Source organism: Macrobrachium nipponense, chromosome 29 (assembly GCF_015104395.2).
Source record: "Macrobrachium nipponense isolate FS-2020 chromosome 29, ASM1510439v2, whole genome shotgun sequence".
In the NCBI taxonomy this organism is placed as follows: Eukaryota; Metazoa; Arthropoda; class Malacostraca; order Decapoda; family Palaemonidae; genus Macrobrachium; species Macrobrachium nipponense.
Window position 1 is genome coordinate 23,769,500 of NC_061092.1, and position 20,019 is coordinate 23,789,518.

Below are 20,019 nucleotides of genomic sequence, written 5' to 3' on the forward strand. Positions count from 1 at the left end.
CAGCCAAGTTTTATCCTATGTTATCATTGTAATCAAAAGAATTTTCCTTTATTTCAGCTGTTTTATAGCTTTATGCTGCTACATGAATTTTAAACAAAAATGAAAATACTGTAATATTTCATAACACCAAAGGTCTCACACAAGCTACTCTTCCTTCTCCCTTTTGACAACACAGATGCATTAACTCAAGAATGAAGCTTCAAAATGAGGATTAAGGTTCAGTTACAAATTTAAATCTCTGAAGAGTGCCCCTCTTGTCCTGGAAAAGCAAGATTTATCACGATAACTGTTTATTTGGCTGGCCTTTCAAATACCATAACAGGCTCTAGTCATGCAATGGTTTGTATCCATAATTTATTTGACACTGATTTCCCTAATCAAACAAATTATATGAAATCAACAAACAGCAATTAAACGTCTTCAAGAACAAAGTCTAAATCCTTTAAGTAGCCAATCATACATTTCATCACTCCCTTCACCAGCTTCCCAACAGTACCCATCAGTTCCTATATGTGGAAATCCACATACCAGGCAAATTAAAAGTGCAGCATTATCTTTGATCTTTGTGTCAACAGCCAAGGCTAAGTTTTGTTTATATTAATTAAAAGTGCTGTGATCAGATTCTTAGTGACACGGGAATAAGGGATTCAACTGTCACGACATTTAAAAAAAATTCTTTACAACATATACAAGACACATCTACCCCAGTGTTAGTACAAATGATTTTTCCTATACCACTGCTTATTTAAACAACTCAACTATATGAAGCTAAGGTTTCCTACCATCTGTATACATACTAAGTGGCTAAAGCCTGATAACAGGAGCAATGCAAAAACCCTTAGATATGCCCCACAACATTTACAAGTATTTACCTTTTCATGAAAAAAGTTCCACAGCCTATCATTATTCTAACTTTCATAAATGTTCTACTAGCACCAACTATATAACAAGCACAACATTAATTGAAGTATATATCTGAAATTTCTCATCCTTTCTAGCCACGTTTAGCACCCTGTTTCATTTCAACATCTGACTGGAGTATCCCTTAGACCTTCGTCACTTAAATGCAACAGCAGGAAACCTAATTAGGCCATCGTCTTCCAGCTAAGTTGTAGCCAAGACATTAAACAGAATACTAGTACGTACTTACTCATCATAACTAAAATCGTGTCTAGACATGGCTACTGCTCACTTATCACTTTAACCAACATAAGATATTGTACAGACAAAATCAAATTTCCCTGTAAAAAGAAATGTGAAGCGATCAACGTCCATCATTTACATTGACAATGGCTGTATGTGCCCCTCTAAAGCATTTCACTCACACATACTTCCAGGTTAACAGAGTACTACTAATATTTGTTCTGTATTAACCTTTCATTGCATAGCAACAAAATATTGTCCATAAATAAGTTGAGTGGTCATAGTAATGCTAAATTAACATTAAAGATATACCAAGAAGCCAGAGCCTAAATGATAGGACTATTTACTAACAACTTTGGGTGTAAAGGAAAATATTTTCCCAAAACATTTGGCAAACAGTGAACTGCCAAAATTAAGAAGAAATGTTGATTTATATTAAGACAAAATCTGTTTAAACCTTCCAATAAATAGATTGTATTAACACTTGGATAAAAACATTTTTAGTCCAGTAGAAACATTTTCTGTTAACAAACCTGTACTGCCCTGAAATGGAGTAGATAGGTACTGCAGTTTTCTCTTGCCTTACTACTGATTTTGTAGATACTGCAAATGGGTTCCCCTAAATACTCATGGAGTACATTGAAGAATCCTTCTGAAACTGCAGTAACTTGTGTACTGTATTTGTGTTTCACAAGCCCAATAGGTGGCATATCTCAATTTAGAACATTTTGCAGATAGTACTAGTTTTCCATTTTAAGGCAGCGTAGACATCTAACCATACTTGGCTGAACAGTAACTTGACTAAATTAACTAAAAGCACTGCAGTATTAATTAATGCTGCATTTGTAAAATAAGTGAAATGTATTTAAAACGCTAATGAAAATTAAAATTAATCCAGGGAAGAAAGCACCATAATTTCTCAGCACAGGATCACAAACATGGAGGCTACACAAAAAACAAGAATTTCCACAAAAAGTAATAGTGAAAGCTCTAATCCAGAGTTTCATGACACTGCTGAAGTACTCTTAGGAGCAGTACCTTGGAATCTAGGATGGCATAAATAACACTGCCATGCAACCTATCTCTAGGCACGATTCACCAAGGCAACATTTTGGCAACATATGGCATGCTACCTTGTCACACACGCCAAGTGTGTTTCCTCCAGTTCAACAGAAGGCAACATGTAGCATGCGACAGGTGGTAAAATGTTGCCATGTAACCCAATGCATGCGACAAGATTTAGCCTGTTGCTTTGTGTTGAACACCTTCCCATTAGTCACAGGTAGGTTTCAATGCTGAAAGCAACAAAATGAATTGGTCACCTGAAAAAACTAGAATTTTTAAAATACAGGAAACTTTTTAAATAAGTAATTCAAGTAACTGGTCATTTTTTATCAGTTATATTTTGTAGGTACGTAGTTCAGTGTTAATAGGTCAGCAGCTTTTCCTGCTATTATTATTATTATTCAGAAGATTGTATGGTGTGTGTGAGTAGACAGCACTAAATATGCAGCAGCAGCGACCGTTTGCAGACATATCGTGTTGACAACTGGCTTAGTTTTTGCTGAATTGGTGGAAAAGTTTTTGTGGCATTCAACAGTCAACATACCACATAGCATGCTACAAGCAACAACGGTGTTGCCTTGTCGCAGGCGACCAGTCTCTAGTTGAAAACCACATTTAAAATACTTGTTGAAAGCCTGTCAAGTCACATGCTATATGTTGCCTGTGTTGCCTTGGTGGAATTGTACCTTTACACAAGGTTAGCATATTCCCTTATGTTAAAACTTGCTTTGCAAATTAATGGTCAGAGGCTCAGTTCATAACTTGCACATTTTTTTGCACCAAGCCCAATCGCACAGGCAACTTACTGCCTTTTTCCAGCAACAAAAAAATTTTCAATATCTGATATGAAGAAAAGAACTATTAATAATACCTTAACAAAAAAAGCTAAAGTTCAAAGGGAAATTTCCCTTTTCATTTAATTTATCTCAAATTTGAGTCCTTTTACAGTTTTGTCCTTTCATATATGGGCATTCTGTTGACACTTGTCACCTCAATGACTATTTTATAGTTACAGTATATTGTTGTCATTATAGTATTAGGTAGTTTAACTAGACTTGATTTATAACCAAATGAGATGGTTTTTATATGAATTTTTTATTTAATACATTGCACATCTTCCAAAATTAATGATCTGATAAAACAAAAAACAAAAAAATTAGTAATCTGAAAAAACATGTCTCACATTTTTATGAAACTTGTTTTAAAGTGGTAGTGTTTACAGTATGAAGAATGTTGCAACCCAACCCTGGGTTTGCTCTGCTTCACTATCCCATACAGTCAACCATATATTAAAGATATGGGAGTTAATAGATATTATGTAATCACTGATTTAGTCAATATAGTTGTGGGTCTGGTTGCTTTTCCTGAATCTACATTTCATAAGAAAGGATGCAAACTGTCAACAATTATATAATTAAAAAGCAATAATAAACCACTATATAATCTGCTGCAAATTACCAACTGTACATAAAAAATAATCCCTGTACAATCCATTTAAATTTGTGAGTTAAACAATCCCTAGCATTTATGCTACCGGTGGTCTAAAATTACCTGCATTCAAAGTGGAAAAGCATGGGAAAGGAATGGCAGAAATTTGGCACTCGGACAAGGTGGCTGTTTGAACCATATGCGCAACATACCTGGTTTATCTCTACTGAAAGATTTTTTATTGTAGCACCAGCACAATATAGTACGGCTGTTTATAATTATGTACTAAATATTTAGAACAAAATTGCCTTTCACATGGAAATATGACTGACAAACTTAAGAGAAACTTGTGTATGTATAGTCTTGTGAAATATAGTACAAACACTGTATATCCATACTTATTCCTTCTTCCTTTTCACTGTACAAATAATGCCTTAAAATATCCATTAAAACCCATGGGGACATATTCTTTATGCATATATTAACAAACTGTAATGTAATGTCATAACTTTTGCATTTCAGCCAAGATTCCTAAAAAAAATCACAATGGGAAATGAAGCACATGATTGAAGGGTACTAAAAATTTTTTATGAAAAAATAAAGACTATGTAGCTAGTTAATTAGTTATATCAGGCAAAAAAATTAGCATTAATTAAAATTAGTACCAGTAACAACATAAAGAGTTTCAACATACGTCTCAGACCCTATGGGTGTAATTGTTACAATAATTCTCCTTTTCCCACGTCGACTAAGTTTGTGTGTGATGCCCCAGAGAAAAAACATTTCAAGTATACTGTACAAGACTAACTATGAGAGTTGCACTCCTTCCCTCTTTCACTTCCAAGTTCCCACTGACAACATTTGGACCTGCGTCTCCTCCTCAGGAATTCACACTTCTGGTATGCCTACTGCCTTGCATTTAGTGCACACTTGAGCATTTAAACAATTTGGATTCAGATCATCTGCTTAAAATACATCAGCAAACTTTGTGTACTGTATAGTAAAAGATGCCTACATCTAAAAGTTTATAACTAACAGTGTATGGGAAATTATGCTACAATTCATAAGGTAGTGATGTGTGTTTGTGTGTGGGGGAGGGGGGGAGATGAGATAAGTATGTGGGGAGCAGACATCCAAAACAAAGGAAGTACAAAATGGTGCAAACCAAATACCTTCTGGCTGCCAAATACCTAGTGTACTTGTGGCAGCAAAAATATTTCAGGCTCACAAGTCTGAAATCATGTCACTGGCTACAAATTCCTCCAAGTACATTCTCTTGCACTTAGATGAAATATTTCCTAATTAAAACTGTATACACAAATAACCAAGAGTATACTGAAATACACAAATCCATGAATGATTCCATAAAGCCACCTTTGACATGATATTACTATATCACAAATGTATGATGAGTTGCACTTTCAAGTCGTTGTCAAGGTGGTGGGAGACACTTGCTGATGACAATATCAGAAAAGTATACATAAGGATGACAACCCTATGTGTTGCCCCATATAGTGAACAACTTAAGACTCACAAGGAAGTTCAGGAATCAGTAATGCATGACTAACACTTTGATATAGTACTGTATCGTAGTCACTAACTAGGCCATATCATTTACAGTGTAGTACTAAGATTGGGAAACAAGGAAAACAATGTTGCTGTGAGTGAAACCATATTTCAATTTTGTATACAATACAGAATGGTGATACTCCATTTAAAACAATGCATCTCTTAGGGCTTCCTCATCATATGACCCCAAAGTGCCCTTTTAATGAACACTTTAATAACACACTATGATTCAGTGTATATAGGCTATACACAAGTATTAAACCCTAGGCTTTTATTGTTATTAATCTATCTTTCCAGTGAGATTCAAGTACAAAGGACACGAATTGTAAGACATGGTACACAATGAAACATAAACATTGCTAATCTCCCTTAGGATGAGTTCAGGGAACTTTCCCATTTCACCAGAATACTGATATTTATACGATCCAGTCCCTTTCCTCGATCCTAACTGAAATGTGTCAAGAAATGATGGCCCCAGTTCACATTTCCTAGTGTACCCAGAAATGGCTTGAGGAAAGAACTGTGCACAATGTAACAATACCCTGTTAAAACTCATAGGAGAGATTATCTGGACCCTTTCCCCAAGTTCAGTCTGGATAATTTATTTTTTGTTCATACATCCAAGTATGAGGAATGACTAAAACATATACAAATTCTAGTCTTACTCATGAAATGCCCTATAACAATAATTAAAAAAAAATTAAAAATCCTAAACTAAGAAAGAAAAAAATCCTACACTAATGCTTTAATTTCAAATTGATAATACAGTGCATGCTGTATTGTACCAATGAAGAACATTTTTAAAAAGGTCATAACTACTAGTAGTACTTAAGTAGCAGATTACATGATCATGCCTGGGTTCTTTTTAAAAAAATCTACCACAAGACATAAATTAGTCATAATTTTTACACAATAATTGGAAGAACAGTCATCCCTATAATAATTATGGAGGCAACAACTGGGAAAGGGTCCTTGACTCAGGATAACAAACACAACTGGCACCATGAGAAAGAAGTAAACCCAAAAAAGAAGTGAAGTAGCTAGTAGAAAAATTTAAATTACTTGGTCACCTAAACAAAATAAAAAATTAAATTAAACTCAACCTAAAAAAAGGATTCCTTATAATATTCTAATTTAACTTCATCTAAAATGCAGACATCCTCAAGGTAAGGAGGAGGGGAGTTGTCCTCCTACAATTAAAATTAAGAAAAAGTTAAATAGTATATTGTAATTTCAAGTGGATACCATGACTCTAGATTTGCCTAGGATGGAGTGCCATAACTACATAGGGCAAATGGAGGAGGGTGTACTCATCTCACCAAGACATCAAAACCCTACAAAGGAAGGCAACCAATCCCCACCGTGACCTTAAATTTCACTCGTCTTTACTTTACAGGTAGAAGGTTCACATATGCCAAAGGTCATACTTATAACTACAAGTAAAAGGTTCACATATTCTCAAAGTCATCCTTATAACTAACATATTTTACATTTTACTCATCTAAATAGCAGCAATGTCTCTTAACGTAAGGGTCTGGGGACTAAAGGACCTATGTTATAATATCCTGGATTCATTAAAGTGTGTGGTATTTTATGTGCCAAACACATTGGCCGATAAGTAGGCAAGCTGGATATATCATTTCCCCAGCTGCTGGTTGGAATACTAAAGTTTGTATTTGTGCAATTCTCCCATACATTTTCTGGTCATTCTAGCACCTTCTTGATACTCCAAACCAAATGAGCCTATTAAAATTGAAACAATAATATCCAAACTAAAATGTAAATTTATGCCAATTGTTCAAGTTAAAATTGCCTAGCTTAGAAATAATGGCAGATCTAGGTAATAACTCTGCGTCGGGTATTTCTTTGGAAATTACAGTTTCCTTTAGTATTTGGGTTGCTTATTAAGAATTTTCCTTTAGTATTTGGGTTGCTTATTAAGAATTTACCTTTATTTTTAGGGGGTGACTGTAATTAACCCCCAGGGGATAGTATAAACACGGCAAAATACATTTGACTGCCCAATCCCTAGTGACTGTCATATTCACGGGAATGTTCCTTGCAGTCCATGCGAGCCTAGAATTACCGAAATAACTTGGCTTCTCTTGATTGACAGCTTATTTTAAACCAAGAAATTCCACTGATAGCCAAAATGTAAATATCAAGGACGAGTCAGAAAACAGAAACTTACTTTTTTTTTTTGACAGTCCATGGATAAAGATACAGGGCCCATGTACAGAAAGGACAAGGAATATTAGCATAAGTTAATTAAGGATATATGCCCTAGACCTATGTCCTTTTGGTTCCTAAGCCTTACGAACATTTACAGTAATCAACAAGGAGGAGGAGACAAGAAATCCTTACCTCATCATGTTATAAGATGTGGGCCAAATTTCACAAATGCAAAAAAAAAGTATTTTTTGCAGAAAGCCTTGAAGAGTAGCAAATGATCATCAAACAGTACTCAAATACATAGCTAAGGTATTTTATATAAACATATAGCTAAGACATTATATAAAATGGTAGGCTAGATGACGTAGAATAAAATTACTCCTATCGTTTGATCTTAATAGTCTAAAGGGCTAAGCCTACATTTTAGGTTTGGATTAAGCAACTGTAATGTTGACACCTTCACGCCAATACTATAAATTCAGCATTGGATGTTTCTTCATATCTGGCATAAATTATTCAACAAGGCATGCTTAAGCCAACTCTTGCTATGGCCTACTAGTATAGCCTAGTAGCCTAGCTACTGACAGCTCTTATAGGACATGTTTTATGAGTAGATCATACTACCTGAGACCTAAAATGTGCAGAATATACAAATTATTCAGCAATATGACTTCCATTTTTCATCTCAAATGCTTGGAATTGGCTCCTTACATCTTATCTTGCAGCAACGCACCACCACAGGGGGAAATGGAGCTAGGAAGGTAATGAAAATTTCTTAACAGAATGAATAGGCTTGGCTAGCCTATAAGATATTTTAGATCTACCCAAGTTTCCCTTCTCGCCATTTAATGACACTCAAGTGGGCCTAGAATTAGATTCCTAATAGCAATACCTAGGTAGTTAGGTAATCCAGGTTGTCTACAGACTCCGCTCATTACCTACCTAGGTATACCTACATTTAGCACAAGGAACTTGGGCTAATAATGTCAAGATTTTGATTTAAAACTAGTATAGAGTCAATATTATGATTTAAAACTAGAATTGAGTCAATGAGTGCAGAATTCTTTCCAGTTTTGAAGTCGTGCGAATGAAATACTCATAGGTACTATCAGGCGACACCCCTACCTAGGACCTACCTACCTACGTGTGAATGAGGTAGCCAACCACAGCCTACCTACTGTTTTCAATAGCCATATATCGCCTATATAAGCATTCTCGGCCGCGTGAACAATAATACTGACATGGCACATTTTATGAGTATTTGACTGTACACAATATCAACGTACTGCCTCTCTATATTTAAAGTTATCGCAGTGTGAAGCTACGGTAAATACACCCAGACAGCCAACTTCACAATCAGCTGATTGACCATAACAAACCGTGGATTTTCTTACAAAAGGAAGCTCATGGTGAAGGTCGTAGCAGTAGTCGCCTCAAAAATTATCCTCCTGCGTTCTTCGATTAATCTGAAGGGAATCCGTGTCACCCAGATGAACAAAGGAGCTGTGATGTTAGAGGATTAACCGGATAATTCTCACCGCAACATCATTGGCCGATATAAATATGGCTGACGTGACTCTGCAAGGCATTCTGGGAGCTGAATGAGCGATAACGCCCTATCTACTACACCGTCTTAGTACAATTCCTTTAGCAGGGAAAACGTAAATCCTATTCCTAATTCAAATTACAAGTGAAACTTGTCTTTTTGTTTTTTCCGACAATATTATTATTTCTGCGTGACAATTGCAAAACGTTGGCTATTCCCAAATTATTTTCGTGTCCTTAATGGACTGTTTACATACGAAAAAATTTTCCTATAATTTCGAAATGTTCGAGTAGTGAGAACTATTGGAAGTATTCGTATTCAGTTCGTTAAATTGATGAGTCATTAAGCTTAAAACGAATTTTTGATGACAATCCGCTGTCAATTCTTTTGGTCAATTGCATTGTTTCATTTGGTTTTTGTTTTGTTTTCAAGGCCATTCAGATTGTCAGTACATCCATACCACGATGAATTTCTCAATTTCCACTGATGCTCTGCCATCGAAATCGTTTAGAATGACAAAACTTATAACCCAAAGTCGGGGGCCTTTAGTGATGACATTATAAAGCATTTCCTGTCAGGTTGGTCGCACGCTGATTACGACATGTTATATAGTTATCGATAGATTTGCTTGTAAACTAGTGACATCATAAAATCTTTCAACTTATTGAATTGAGGATATAAAACAAACGTTGTTCTCAAGGAGCCGTACTTCAAATTAATGCTAGAGCTTTTTTAGGATGTAGCTCACAATTAGAATGGCGACAGAAATAGAAATTCAATATATTACCAGTAGTCGAGGCTTCTCTTTGTAACGGCTCCCTGACCATGCCCTGACTCGTCCAACTGCACATGTACTTGAGCAGGTTTTACTCTTTTCATTTGTACCAAACTTCTACCACTAGTTTTTCCAGTATCTTGTTAACTAAGTTTTATAAGTAACAGAATATTAGTTATGATTAGTTTGTCTGTGATATATTGTTTAATTTATTTATCTAATCGAAAGCTGTACACTGCGGTAGTGTGTTAAAAATTATTTTGTTTCATCATTCTATGGATATTCTGTACCCTGTCCTTATGTATTTTTTCATTTAATCAAATAATAGTGTATTAGGCATAGCACTAACAATAAAATTTGACAATCCTGCATTATAATACCAGGAGTTCTTTTGCATAATCACTATAGTGTCTATCACATACTTAATAGGGTTATTTTTCCCAATTTCTTGTGTCCGTGTATGTCTTATATCTTTCAACTTATTGCAGTTATAATTATTTTCATGTTACTCAGGGTTAAAATGAATTCTTATCTACATTCTGTTAAGCAGAGCTACACGGTTTTTTCATTCCTCAGATTGGTCTATTACTATTTCTTATTCCATATGAAGGTTATTTCCATAGGTATCTCTTAAACAGCTAACCCTATATTAGTTTAGGTGTGTTACATAAGCTCTTCTTTATCTTGTTGCGTTAGCCTTTTGTTTTAAATTTAGGAAACAATGCAGTTGTCCTCTGAAGTAGCTTCGTTGGGGTTTTTTTTGGTTACGCCTGAGATATTTATTCACTCCACTGTCATTTACCTTCCATGCATTTAAGGTCTTATATATGATCAGTTCTCCCCCTATCAATAAATATTAGTCAGTTATTCTTCTATGTTTATAATGAGTCCAAGTTCCTAGGCCATTTTATGAAGTATTTGAAAATATGGTTTTTAAGCGAGGGAGATTGCATTAGTCCACCATTATCATACAGTGTATATGTACACATATATATTTACACACACACACATACATACATACATACATATATATATATATATATATATATATATATATATGTATGTATGTATGTGTGTGTGTGTGTGCAGCCATTGATCGAGAATCCTGATTATTCTTCTTCCTACATATCAACCATAAACTTCTAGTCATTCATAAAACTTGTCTCATTTGATCACCAAAGACTTCATGAACACGAATCATTCTCCTTATGAACTGCTATGATACCAAGCTACCTAGGCTTGGTTTCGCTCTGTCATCAAAGAAGAGTTATCGTGATATTCGACCTCGATTTCCGTATCACGTCTGGAATCAGTACCCGAACCAACTTTTGTTTTATGTTGAATTCAATCGACATGAAATTTTCTTTATTAATATGTAGCGGAAGGAGAATTTTATCGCTCATCTCTTATCAGTAACAGTTAACACGGTAGGTTCCCTTAATTCCATCATAAATAAATCCAACCTACCACGTTCATATTTGTTACTTCATTGGGAACATGATCTATGAATGGCCCTCTGAACAGAGTTCTATATGCCATCCTTCAGATATTTAGAATCACCGTCCAAATTCTTTGTCATTATCTGGTAGTCTCAAGATCCACAATGTGATATAAATACTTTTCTCTTCACAGATCTCCATGTACCTTTAACCTTGCACGAATTTGCAAACGGTTTTATTAAGGAATCTCGCGTTTGGTGCCGCTCTGTCCATTTCTTTCTTTTATCATTGCCATTTCTAAAAGGATAAATACTCCAAGTACTTGTTTCTGGCCCAAGATTTACTTTTCAGGGGGAAAAGCATTGCGATCGATCGGGCCTTCATTCACCTGGTAACTTCCACGAACTCCGGAGCCATCGGTTACAATGACATTCATTCATTGTCAATGGCTTCCCCCACAGCCCAAACCACCACCCCCCCCCCCCTCCCCCCTAAAAAAAATGTGCTTTTAGTCTTACCAAATGCTGCGATCTACTCGATGCTAGAAACGCCCACCAAACTTCACCACGAAGACTCTTATTCCAATAGTAAGAGTTTAACCAAGTCTCTAGTACGAGTGTGTGATACATTTGTGGGGATTGACTGAAAAAGCTCTATCGTAAAGAAAAAAATTGAACATAAATGATCGGTAATAAATGGATTCCACCGTTTAGCTACTTAATTATATTAGCCAAAGCATACCAAGCGATTTTTAGCAAACTGATTTTTAAAGCGCTTGCTGCTTCTGAAGAGCTTGTCTCCATTAAAAAGATTTCTTAAGCTGAATTTACATCCTGGATCATGGAGGCCGAACAAATTAGATAAGGAGGCTACTGAGATCTCTGGAGAAATTTAGCATTCCATAATCACCCTAGTATATTGCCATCAACCGACGGAATCATGAAAACCACTTTTAGTATGATTCTCATCAAACATACAAATTGTCGTTGAACTTTTGGCATCAGTCTAACGAATAGGATAGGGGTCATTCACAACACCTCTGTTGTTCCTTTTCTGTTTATTTTACATGGATTTCCAGCTTCTTAAGCCCGTAAAGTCATTACAGTGTGTCAGATTCATGAATGAAATGGTCTATGTACAGATAAGTAAGTATTTAGAGTCAGTTTGCAAAGCTGTTGTGACGAATTTGTTTGAACAATCTTGACGTCTTCATTTACCAGAAGAGTCGCCTTGTTCGTCGGAAATATCTTTTTGGTCATTCCAATACCTCTGTTTTCATACTTAAATAGTTTATATCTTATCTTACCTAAGATAGCTGGAGAAGTAAGTGTCGTGAATACAAGTATTTAGCAAGTGCTTCTAAATTAATTTCGGAATTATACCATTCAAAGAACAATGTGTGGCATCTTTGTACGTCCTCGTGCAGTGTTCTGGGCTGAATAAAGAATGCGGTTCACACAATCTGAGGCATGAGTTCTGTGGGTACTTTTCATAGGCTTAAGATAATCTCAGCCTACCGATAGCACAGTCTAGTTAAGTAACTACAAAGAAAGACCAAAGCAGCCATTCCGAGATGAATTTAGTTGTTATCCATCTGAGCACGAGCGATGTGCGAGACTTTCTGCGCTCTCTGGATGACCTGAGGACATTTGGTCTTCCTCATGAATCGGCAGTCCTGGAAGAAACCTTCGTTTCGGGGAAACCCGTTGGAGCCATCGGCGTAAGTCACCAGTCCTGCAATAATACAAAGGGGATTCAGGTTTATTTATATACTTGACACAGTTGCGAAGACAACATTATTTAATAATAGCAACAACGATCTATAGTAATGAAACCTAAGTGTATCTAGTTTGTCGACCCAGGGTGACAGTAGAGACGTGACACAGCCACCCACCCCCCGTAAACTGGTTTGTCCGCTCCGGGTGGGCCTGGATAGGTGTGGGAATGGGAGGGTAAGGGAGACATCCACCCTCCTCATACAAACTTGTTTGCCCATCCCGGGTGCGGGATGAGTATGTAGGGGATCGGGAGGGTAGGGGAGAACCTTAAGCAGTGCCTACAGTTGATTACATGAGGTGCACTGACAGCACTAATACCCTGCGAGGGTTCAGCTACTTGTGACTCCCTTTTTTTTCACATTACATCTTTATCAACTATATATCAACTCCCAAATTCTATACGAATCAACTACCTACATTCCCCTACCGTCCATTCTCTCAGACATTCATCCCTAAAAAAACGAACAATAATGAAATGGCTTTGTTTTACTATTACAGCTTGAGGTGGTACGCCAACCTAGATTAACACAAAGTTCTGTGAAAGTCTCCTTATCTTATCTCGTATCCTGTGTTGATGTTCAGCTCTTTAGTCATTTTTGTGAATCCTTATTTTCCTAGCTTTGTTATAATCAAATGTTATGGGAATTATCACCAGTGGTATCATGATCACTATCGTCATCATTGCCGTTTTCAAAATTATCATTATTGTAACATTCAAATTACCGTCACCATTATTGTCATCATCATTGATATTAATACATTGTCATTTTCAGAATCTTAGTCACTTTCCGCGTTACTGAGTTTCATCAACATTTTCATTGTCTTTGTCGTAGCTTTTATCATTATCATAGCGATTAATATGATCTCTGCGTGTCGATATGATTATAGTACTCTTTTTTTTTTTTTTTTTTCCATCTGTCCACTCGCCTGCGGTGTTTGCGTATGGTAACACTGCGTCCCGGGCTTAAAATAGTTACGCTATGTATAAGTTTTGGGTAAATAAAAGGATATCTGGGTGTACATTTGCAACAGAAAAGTTTTTTAATAATTTACTGTATGCGAATTACACCGTTAATATTCGAAATAGGATATTGTTATTATTATCGAGTGTAAGCTTATCTAAAGCCCTGGACGCAGTGTTACCATACGCAAACACCACAGGCGGGTCGACAGATGGAAAAAAACCGAGTATAGTATGACTTAATCATACTTATCCCCTTCATTTATCATCTTCCTCACTTGCCAATTCCATCCTTAATGCGTGTGTGTGCGCGCGTGTGTGTGTGTGTGTGTGTGCGTGCACGATCCAGGGAGATTATAAAAATGCCATCAAAATTAGAAGTGTAAAATATAGTAAATTAACAATGCGAAGATGCATTTTTAAGAAAGAAATAACTAACTAAATCATAAAACTTTATAGATAATTCGTCGCCACAATAAATTTGATGTTGACGACAGGATGCGCAGAGGCTCCCTTCTCTTGCTGGAAAAGGAATCTAATGATAAAATGTAAAAAATCCAAGATTCTTAGATAAATCGGATCTTCCCAAAATAGTGACCCCCCAAAGGTTTTCGGGGGTCGTTATCTAGGATTAATATTTCTTGGGAGTCATTATCTTTAAGATATTTACAATCGTTTGTTTATGTTTTTACTGTCATCCACAACGGGCTTGTACTAAACACGCCTCAAAGGTGGATATACATCGGGTTACAACCCGTGGGGGTTACCATCTAGGAAAGATCCGATGACTCGAGATAAAAGTACAAACCTCTGTGTTCAAAGAAAACAAAAGCCTTCGTCTCGAAGTGTCCTTACCGTGCCCCCAGATGCGGCCTCCCCGGAATTCCCCCTCGAATCTCATGTTGTCATTGCGCCAGAAGATGCCGTGCCCGTGAAACCAACCCTGCATGAATTCACCTTCGTACCTGCAGTGGCGCCAATGAAACGTGAATTACTGAACAGCGAAACGTAGCTAATGAACAGATGAAACAATGCAGAAATCAATAAGATTTTCATACTCTAGAGTTTACGATGTAAAGAGGGTCGAAGCAAGAGACTTGGTTCGAAGAGTGTGTACAGCAGCTTACGTATTGCACTGGTAGGCCGAACAAGACACATGGGTATTGAAGCTGTTGTTTAACATGAGGCTATGGTCGTCAAAGAAATCTGCTTGTGGAGAACCAATGTAAATTATATACTGAATGTACGAATATGCGAAATTTCTTTGAATAAACAGTGCAAAGACGAAGTACTTCTGACAGTGTATAAAGGAAATTGTCTGGCGTGGTTTAGAGAAAATAACTTCGATACGATAAAAAATAAGAAATAGTACCATATCATTCCTTTCAGTCAGATAAAAGGATTTGTGGGCCATTTCTATATAAATGAAAAAGACAATTCTGGAATAGTTGGCTTAAAAAAAAAAAGTTTGATACTGTATCATCCAGATATCGAGGAATATTTTAAATAGAAATACTATAGTAGATTCACATCAACCGTGCATTTGATGTCCAGGTCAGTCCCTTACGACGCTCCTGATTGGCTGTTGATAAGCCAGTCACAGGTCTGGAAACTCTCAGTCTCTCGAGAGAGTTCACATAGGTAGGATGTATGTTCCACCTCTCCTCAAGGATACTTTTGAAAGGCATATCTTTAAAGAGAGGTGGAACATACGTCCTGTCTATGTGAACTCTGGAGTGAGACTGAGAGTTTCCAGCGCTGTGACTGGCTTATCAACAGCCGATCAGGAGCGCCGTAAGGGACTGGCCTAGACATAAGCACGGTTGATGTGAGTCTACTATAGTACTATTATATTCCCATCGATGAAGGTTTATAGGGACGGTAGTTTTTGCTGTTATTATTAATACTATTAAAAGGAACATTCTTGTGTCTAACAAGAGCCGAGGGAATCCCGATATTACCTGGCGCCGTCAGGAAAGACAATGACTCCGAGTCCGTTGAAGAGGCCACTCTCGAAGCCTCCGTCGTACCGCGTCCCGTCGGGCAAGACGAAGTGCCCCATGCCATGCTTCTGACCTTTGTCATTCCAGTCCCCAACGTACTGGGATCCGTCGTCATATTTGTAGCTGCCGTACTTGACGACTCCAGGGTGAGAACCTGAAAAATACAAGGAAGGTCTTCAGCAAGGACGCATACGAGTATATATTAGTAGCTTTCCTAAGTCATCTAAGGCAAGCTGGGAAACGTGTGAAAGCGGCCGTTAATGAAATGCTTATTGTTATAACTCCATAATGCGCGTAACTACGGATCTTTTAATCGTTACAAGACGCATGGCGTGGTGATCTATTTTTGTCAAGTATGGTAATGCGCCACAGCTGAAATGTTCAGTGGAGGAGGAATAGGCAGCTGCTCATCTGTGGCTACGCAAGATAATACAGCTGTCGATAAATTATCCAGCTGGTAGACTATTATTCTACCTGCCTGTTATGAACAGGTGTGTGTAGTACCTTTCTCGTGGCTATTGAAATGGTTTTCAGAAGCCATGCCCGAATCTTTATATCATCACAAAGAAAAATCTAAAGAAATGAAGGAAAATAAAAAAAAATATATAGCTTTTATTCCAGTACCAGCGATTCTACGCAGAGACCTTGTAATCATGGGCGCCCGCACATAGGGGCTAGAGGGGGCACTTACCCCCTCCCGACCCGTGAAAACCTGAAAAAAGTATATATATATATATATATATATATATATATATATATATATACACACACACACACACACACACACATATATATATATATATTATATATATATATATATATATATTACATTTATTACATTTAACTACATCACTTGGTTTTCCTTCCATTTTAAAACAATTATTCTTTCTATTTAAGTAAATCAAAGTTATCATTACCTAGCATTGTATTTTTTTCTTTATCGCATCTTACTTCACTTAAATTATTGGAATCGCGGTTCCACTGCATATTATATATATATATATATATATATATATATATATATATATATATATATATATATATATATATATATAATTTGCCCCTCTTGGAAAATAAGCTGCGGGTGCCCATGCCTGTAATGAATGTTGAACAACAGACAGTGAAACATTAATTCATTAATTCAAGAAAATTAAGAAACGAACCATAATTGAGTTTCACTTCTTTACCATCTGATTTCAGTGCAGTTTTAGGAACGAGGAAGCGTTTTCTCTGTCACAGATAAGACTTCTTCTCTTAAGTCTGTGAGGTTTGTAAGGCTTCTCGTGGCCGGTTAAGGTCTGCACAGTTGTAAACTGCTGGGTGAACTCGCTTGTCCTCACACGAACAGTTCATTCATTCATTTCATGTCATTACAACACATAAAATGAATATATGTGACTTCGGAATTTGTTGCTACTTTTTAGTATATCTACATACGTGTATATATCAGTTACATAACAGATTTCACAATGGCGACGCATCTTTCATTAGTGAAGTGTGTTTGTGTAAGAACGAAAACTTAAAGTACACACACACACACACACACACACACACACACACACACACACACACACACACACACACACACATATATATATATATATATATATAATATATATATATATATATATATATAGATATATATATATATATATATCTATATAATTCCGTGACTGAATATACTGCAAAAGCCAACTCTCAGCTGCCTCTCTGTCTTGTGTCCTATAACTTTCGTCTTCTCTTTTGCCTTTTAAGTCTTCTTGAAAGCAGTCTATCTTTCTTCTCTCAAGCTTTCCCCTTCTTCGTGTCCCTGGCACTTCCATTTCCATAGTTACCCTTGCAACATGTCGCTCATTATCTGCCTTCCTCATTAGATGCCGGATCTTTGACAATTCAGTGACTTGAACTGATTCCTTGATATGCTCATTTCTTATCTTATCACCTCTTTTCACACCACTCATCCACATGAACGTCTTCATTTTCGCCATATCTAGAATATCCTACTATATTCTCTTCGTTTGGTGCCATTCCCAGTCCACTGAACATGACAAGTCTTCCCTTCACCTTATGTACTTGGCTCTCAGCCTCACAGGGACACTTCTGTAGCAGAACATGCATAATAAACCCCCTCCAATTATTCCATCCGGCCTGAATTCGATAGCTAACCTCTTTAACTCCTGTCACCCTATGCATCTATTATCGAGCCAGATACTTAAGCACTCTCTTGATCTCCTACTCTCGCAGATTAATTATCGTGGCTCGCGAGCTCATATCCTATCACATTTGTCTTTTGGTCAAACTCTGTTCGACTTATCTTCATCTCTCTAGTCTCTAACGCATATCTCCACCCATAGATATATTGAGGACTCTCTATATCTAGGATTCGCTCGATCTCCTCCTAAGTCTTTCAATCAAAACGTCAGCGTAGAAAAAAATCCAAAAGGGATGCTCCCAAAAACAACATCCATTGTATTGAACAAGAAAGCTGCTTGAAATCCTACAGTACTGGAAGGTCTTACGCTACTTGCCTGTGCACTCTTTAATAAGCTATTTAAGTCAATATAGACCTTACGAAAAGCCCTCTGATGATGAAACGCAAGTTGCAAAGACCATTAGTCAGCAACTAATAAACACTACACTACAGAGTGATGTAAAATCATGAAATGGAAGTATAAACGATGAAGACCATAAAACACAAACACACACCCACACACCATATATATATATATATATATATATATATATATATATATATATATATATATAATATATATTATATGATATACTACGTTACTTTTGAAAGGAAGTTACTATTTTCTAACGGAGTTTGGGGAAATGTGTTGGAGCAAAAAAAAAAAAAAAAAAAGAAAGAAAGAAAATTTACCCATCATCTATTATAAGTATATTTAAGATTTATCGTCTTCATCAAATACAAATGACTTTCCTTTAACACTAATAATCGAACTTAAATGTTATTTCTTATTTCAGTTCCGGGAATTTGTAGATCTAAACTTGAAATATCGAACATAGGCAATTCACAAGTTTCGGTAGCGTAACTGATGATATTGGCATTTCAGAATATAATTTGCTTTTCTGGTGTAATAGTAGGCAATTAATTGAGAGAATTCAGAGGATACTCACGGCTACCCATCTTGTCTGGGAGTGGGATAAACTTCTGAGTGAGAACTCTTTACGGTATACTGAGGAAGAAAAGCGAACCAGTCCTCTGCCACGGCAAAAGGAACTTGTTGGGCTTCATTTATGGGCTCACACATAAGAACACATATCTTTGAGCTTTTGCGTCTTGTATCGCGTACGAACGGTTAAATGAGGCATCACACAAATGTAAGTAATACTAGGATGACTAACATTCAGTGATTTTGAGGCTTTCATGAATCAGGAATTCCTAAGAGTTTAACTGTCAGCTTTATTGGAAAATCTATGGAATTCGATTATCTTTTTTTAGCACAGAACATGTAGAGGCTATTTATACTACAGTGCATCTTTGCGTGTTTTTATGCCTGAGCAAAATTTAACGTCGACTGTAAGGTAATACCCACAATAAAAATCACTAATATTGTAATGTGACGACTGACCTCTTCGCTTATCATATCTCCACGTGCGAATTAACCTTTCTGAACTTGCTTCCCTAAAGCACATTTTTTCTGGTTTAAAAATGTGCTCATATGATAAGATTTTCTTTATAACCATAAAACCTTATTTATTAACATGATTACATTGGTACAAAGTCATACGGAGCGACAACAAAAGGACGTTTATTTGCAAATATGCTTCAAAGAGAGAGGGCGGTGTTCATACGTGAAAACAAGAGGGAAAAATATACGAGTGACAGCCAAAAATAAATTTGTTGAATAGTTTGGAAATTTATTTTATTTTATTAGTTTAAGGAATGTGCTTATATATCTCATTCACTCATTGCGTATTCGATCTCGACCCTTAATCCATTCTAGTGTTGAAAAGAACGCATCCATGCTTGGCACTTGTATGTGAAGTGTTGTCACTTCACTCTAGTCTACCGAATAGAAAGAGGATATTGCTTTTATTCATAAAATACAATATGCCATGTTACTATTTATTAACTACTGATAGAAATCAAACATATAGTTTTAATGATTAAAT

At 36.4% G+C, this 20,019-nt stretch overlaps 2 protein-coding genes across 4 annotated transcripts in view; both read right to left on the bottom strand.

The window, feature by feature from the left end:
• Positions 1-8,983, bottom strand: part of LOC135206189 (MOB kinase activator-like 1) — a 58,626-nt gene extending 49,643 nt beyond the window's left edge. Inside the window, exons 1-2 of one of the 3 annotated variants that reach the window (XM_064237512.1) lie at positions 8,772-8,983; positions 1,151-1,241 (exon numbers count right to left, since the gene is read on the bottom strand). In XM_064237512.1, the coding sequence (XP_064093582.1) occupies positions 1,151-1,179 (29 nt within the window). In that variant the 5' untranslated portion in view covers positions 1,180-1,241; positions 8,772-8,983. Of the gene's footprint in view, positions 1-1,150; positions 1,242-4,330; positions 4,489-8,771 lie in introns of those variants that run through there. The other 2 variants (XM_064237513.1, XM_064237511.1) reach the window with 2 other exon arrangements.
• A 3,194-nt stretch (positions 8,984-12,177) lies between these two features.
• Positions 12,178-19,174, bottom strand: LOC135206190 (MORN repeat-containing protein 4 homolog). Its single transcript, XM_064237514.1, has 4 exons — positions 19,021-19,174; positions 15,838-16,033; positions 14,732-14,841; positions 12,178-12,871 (listed from the first exon to the last, which is right to left on the bottom strand). The coding sequence occupies exons 1-4, from the start codon at positions 19,028-19,030 to the stop codon at positions 12,717-12,719; spliced, it is 471 nt and encodes a 156-aa protein (XP_064093584.1). The 5' UTR covers positions 19,031-19,174; the 3' UTR covers positions 12,178-12,716.
• Between the last annotated feature and the right edge of the window lie 845 nt (positions 19,175-20,019).

Bases quoted from the DNA above. Each gene is read 5' to 3' on its own strand.
- LOC135206190 (XM_064237514.1), bottom strand. The intron at 14,842-15,837 runs GTAATATCGGGA...GCGCCACTGCAG, and splicing joins GTCTTTCCTGACGGCGCCAG to GTACGAAGGTGAATTCATGC. The intron at 12,872-14,731 runs GTAAGGACACTT...GTATTATTGCAG, and splicing joins AGGCCGCATCTGGGGGCACG to GACTGGTGACTTACGCCGAT.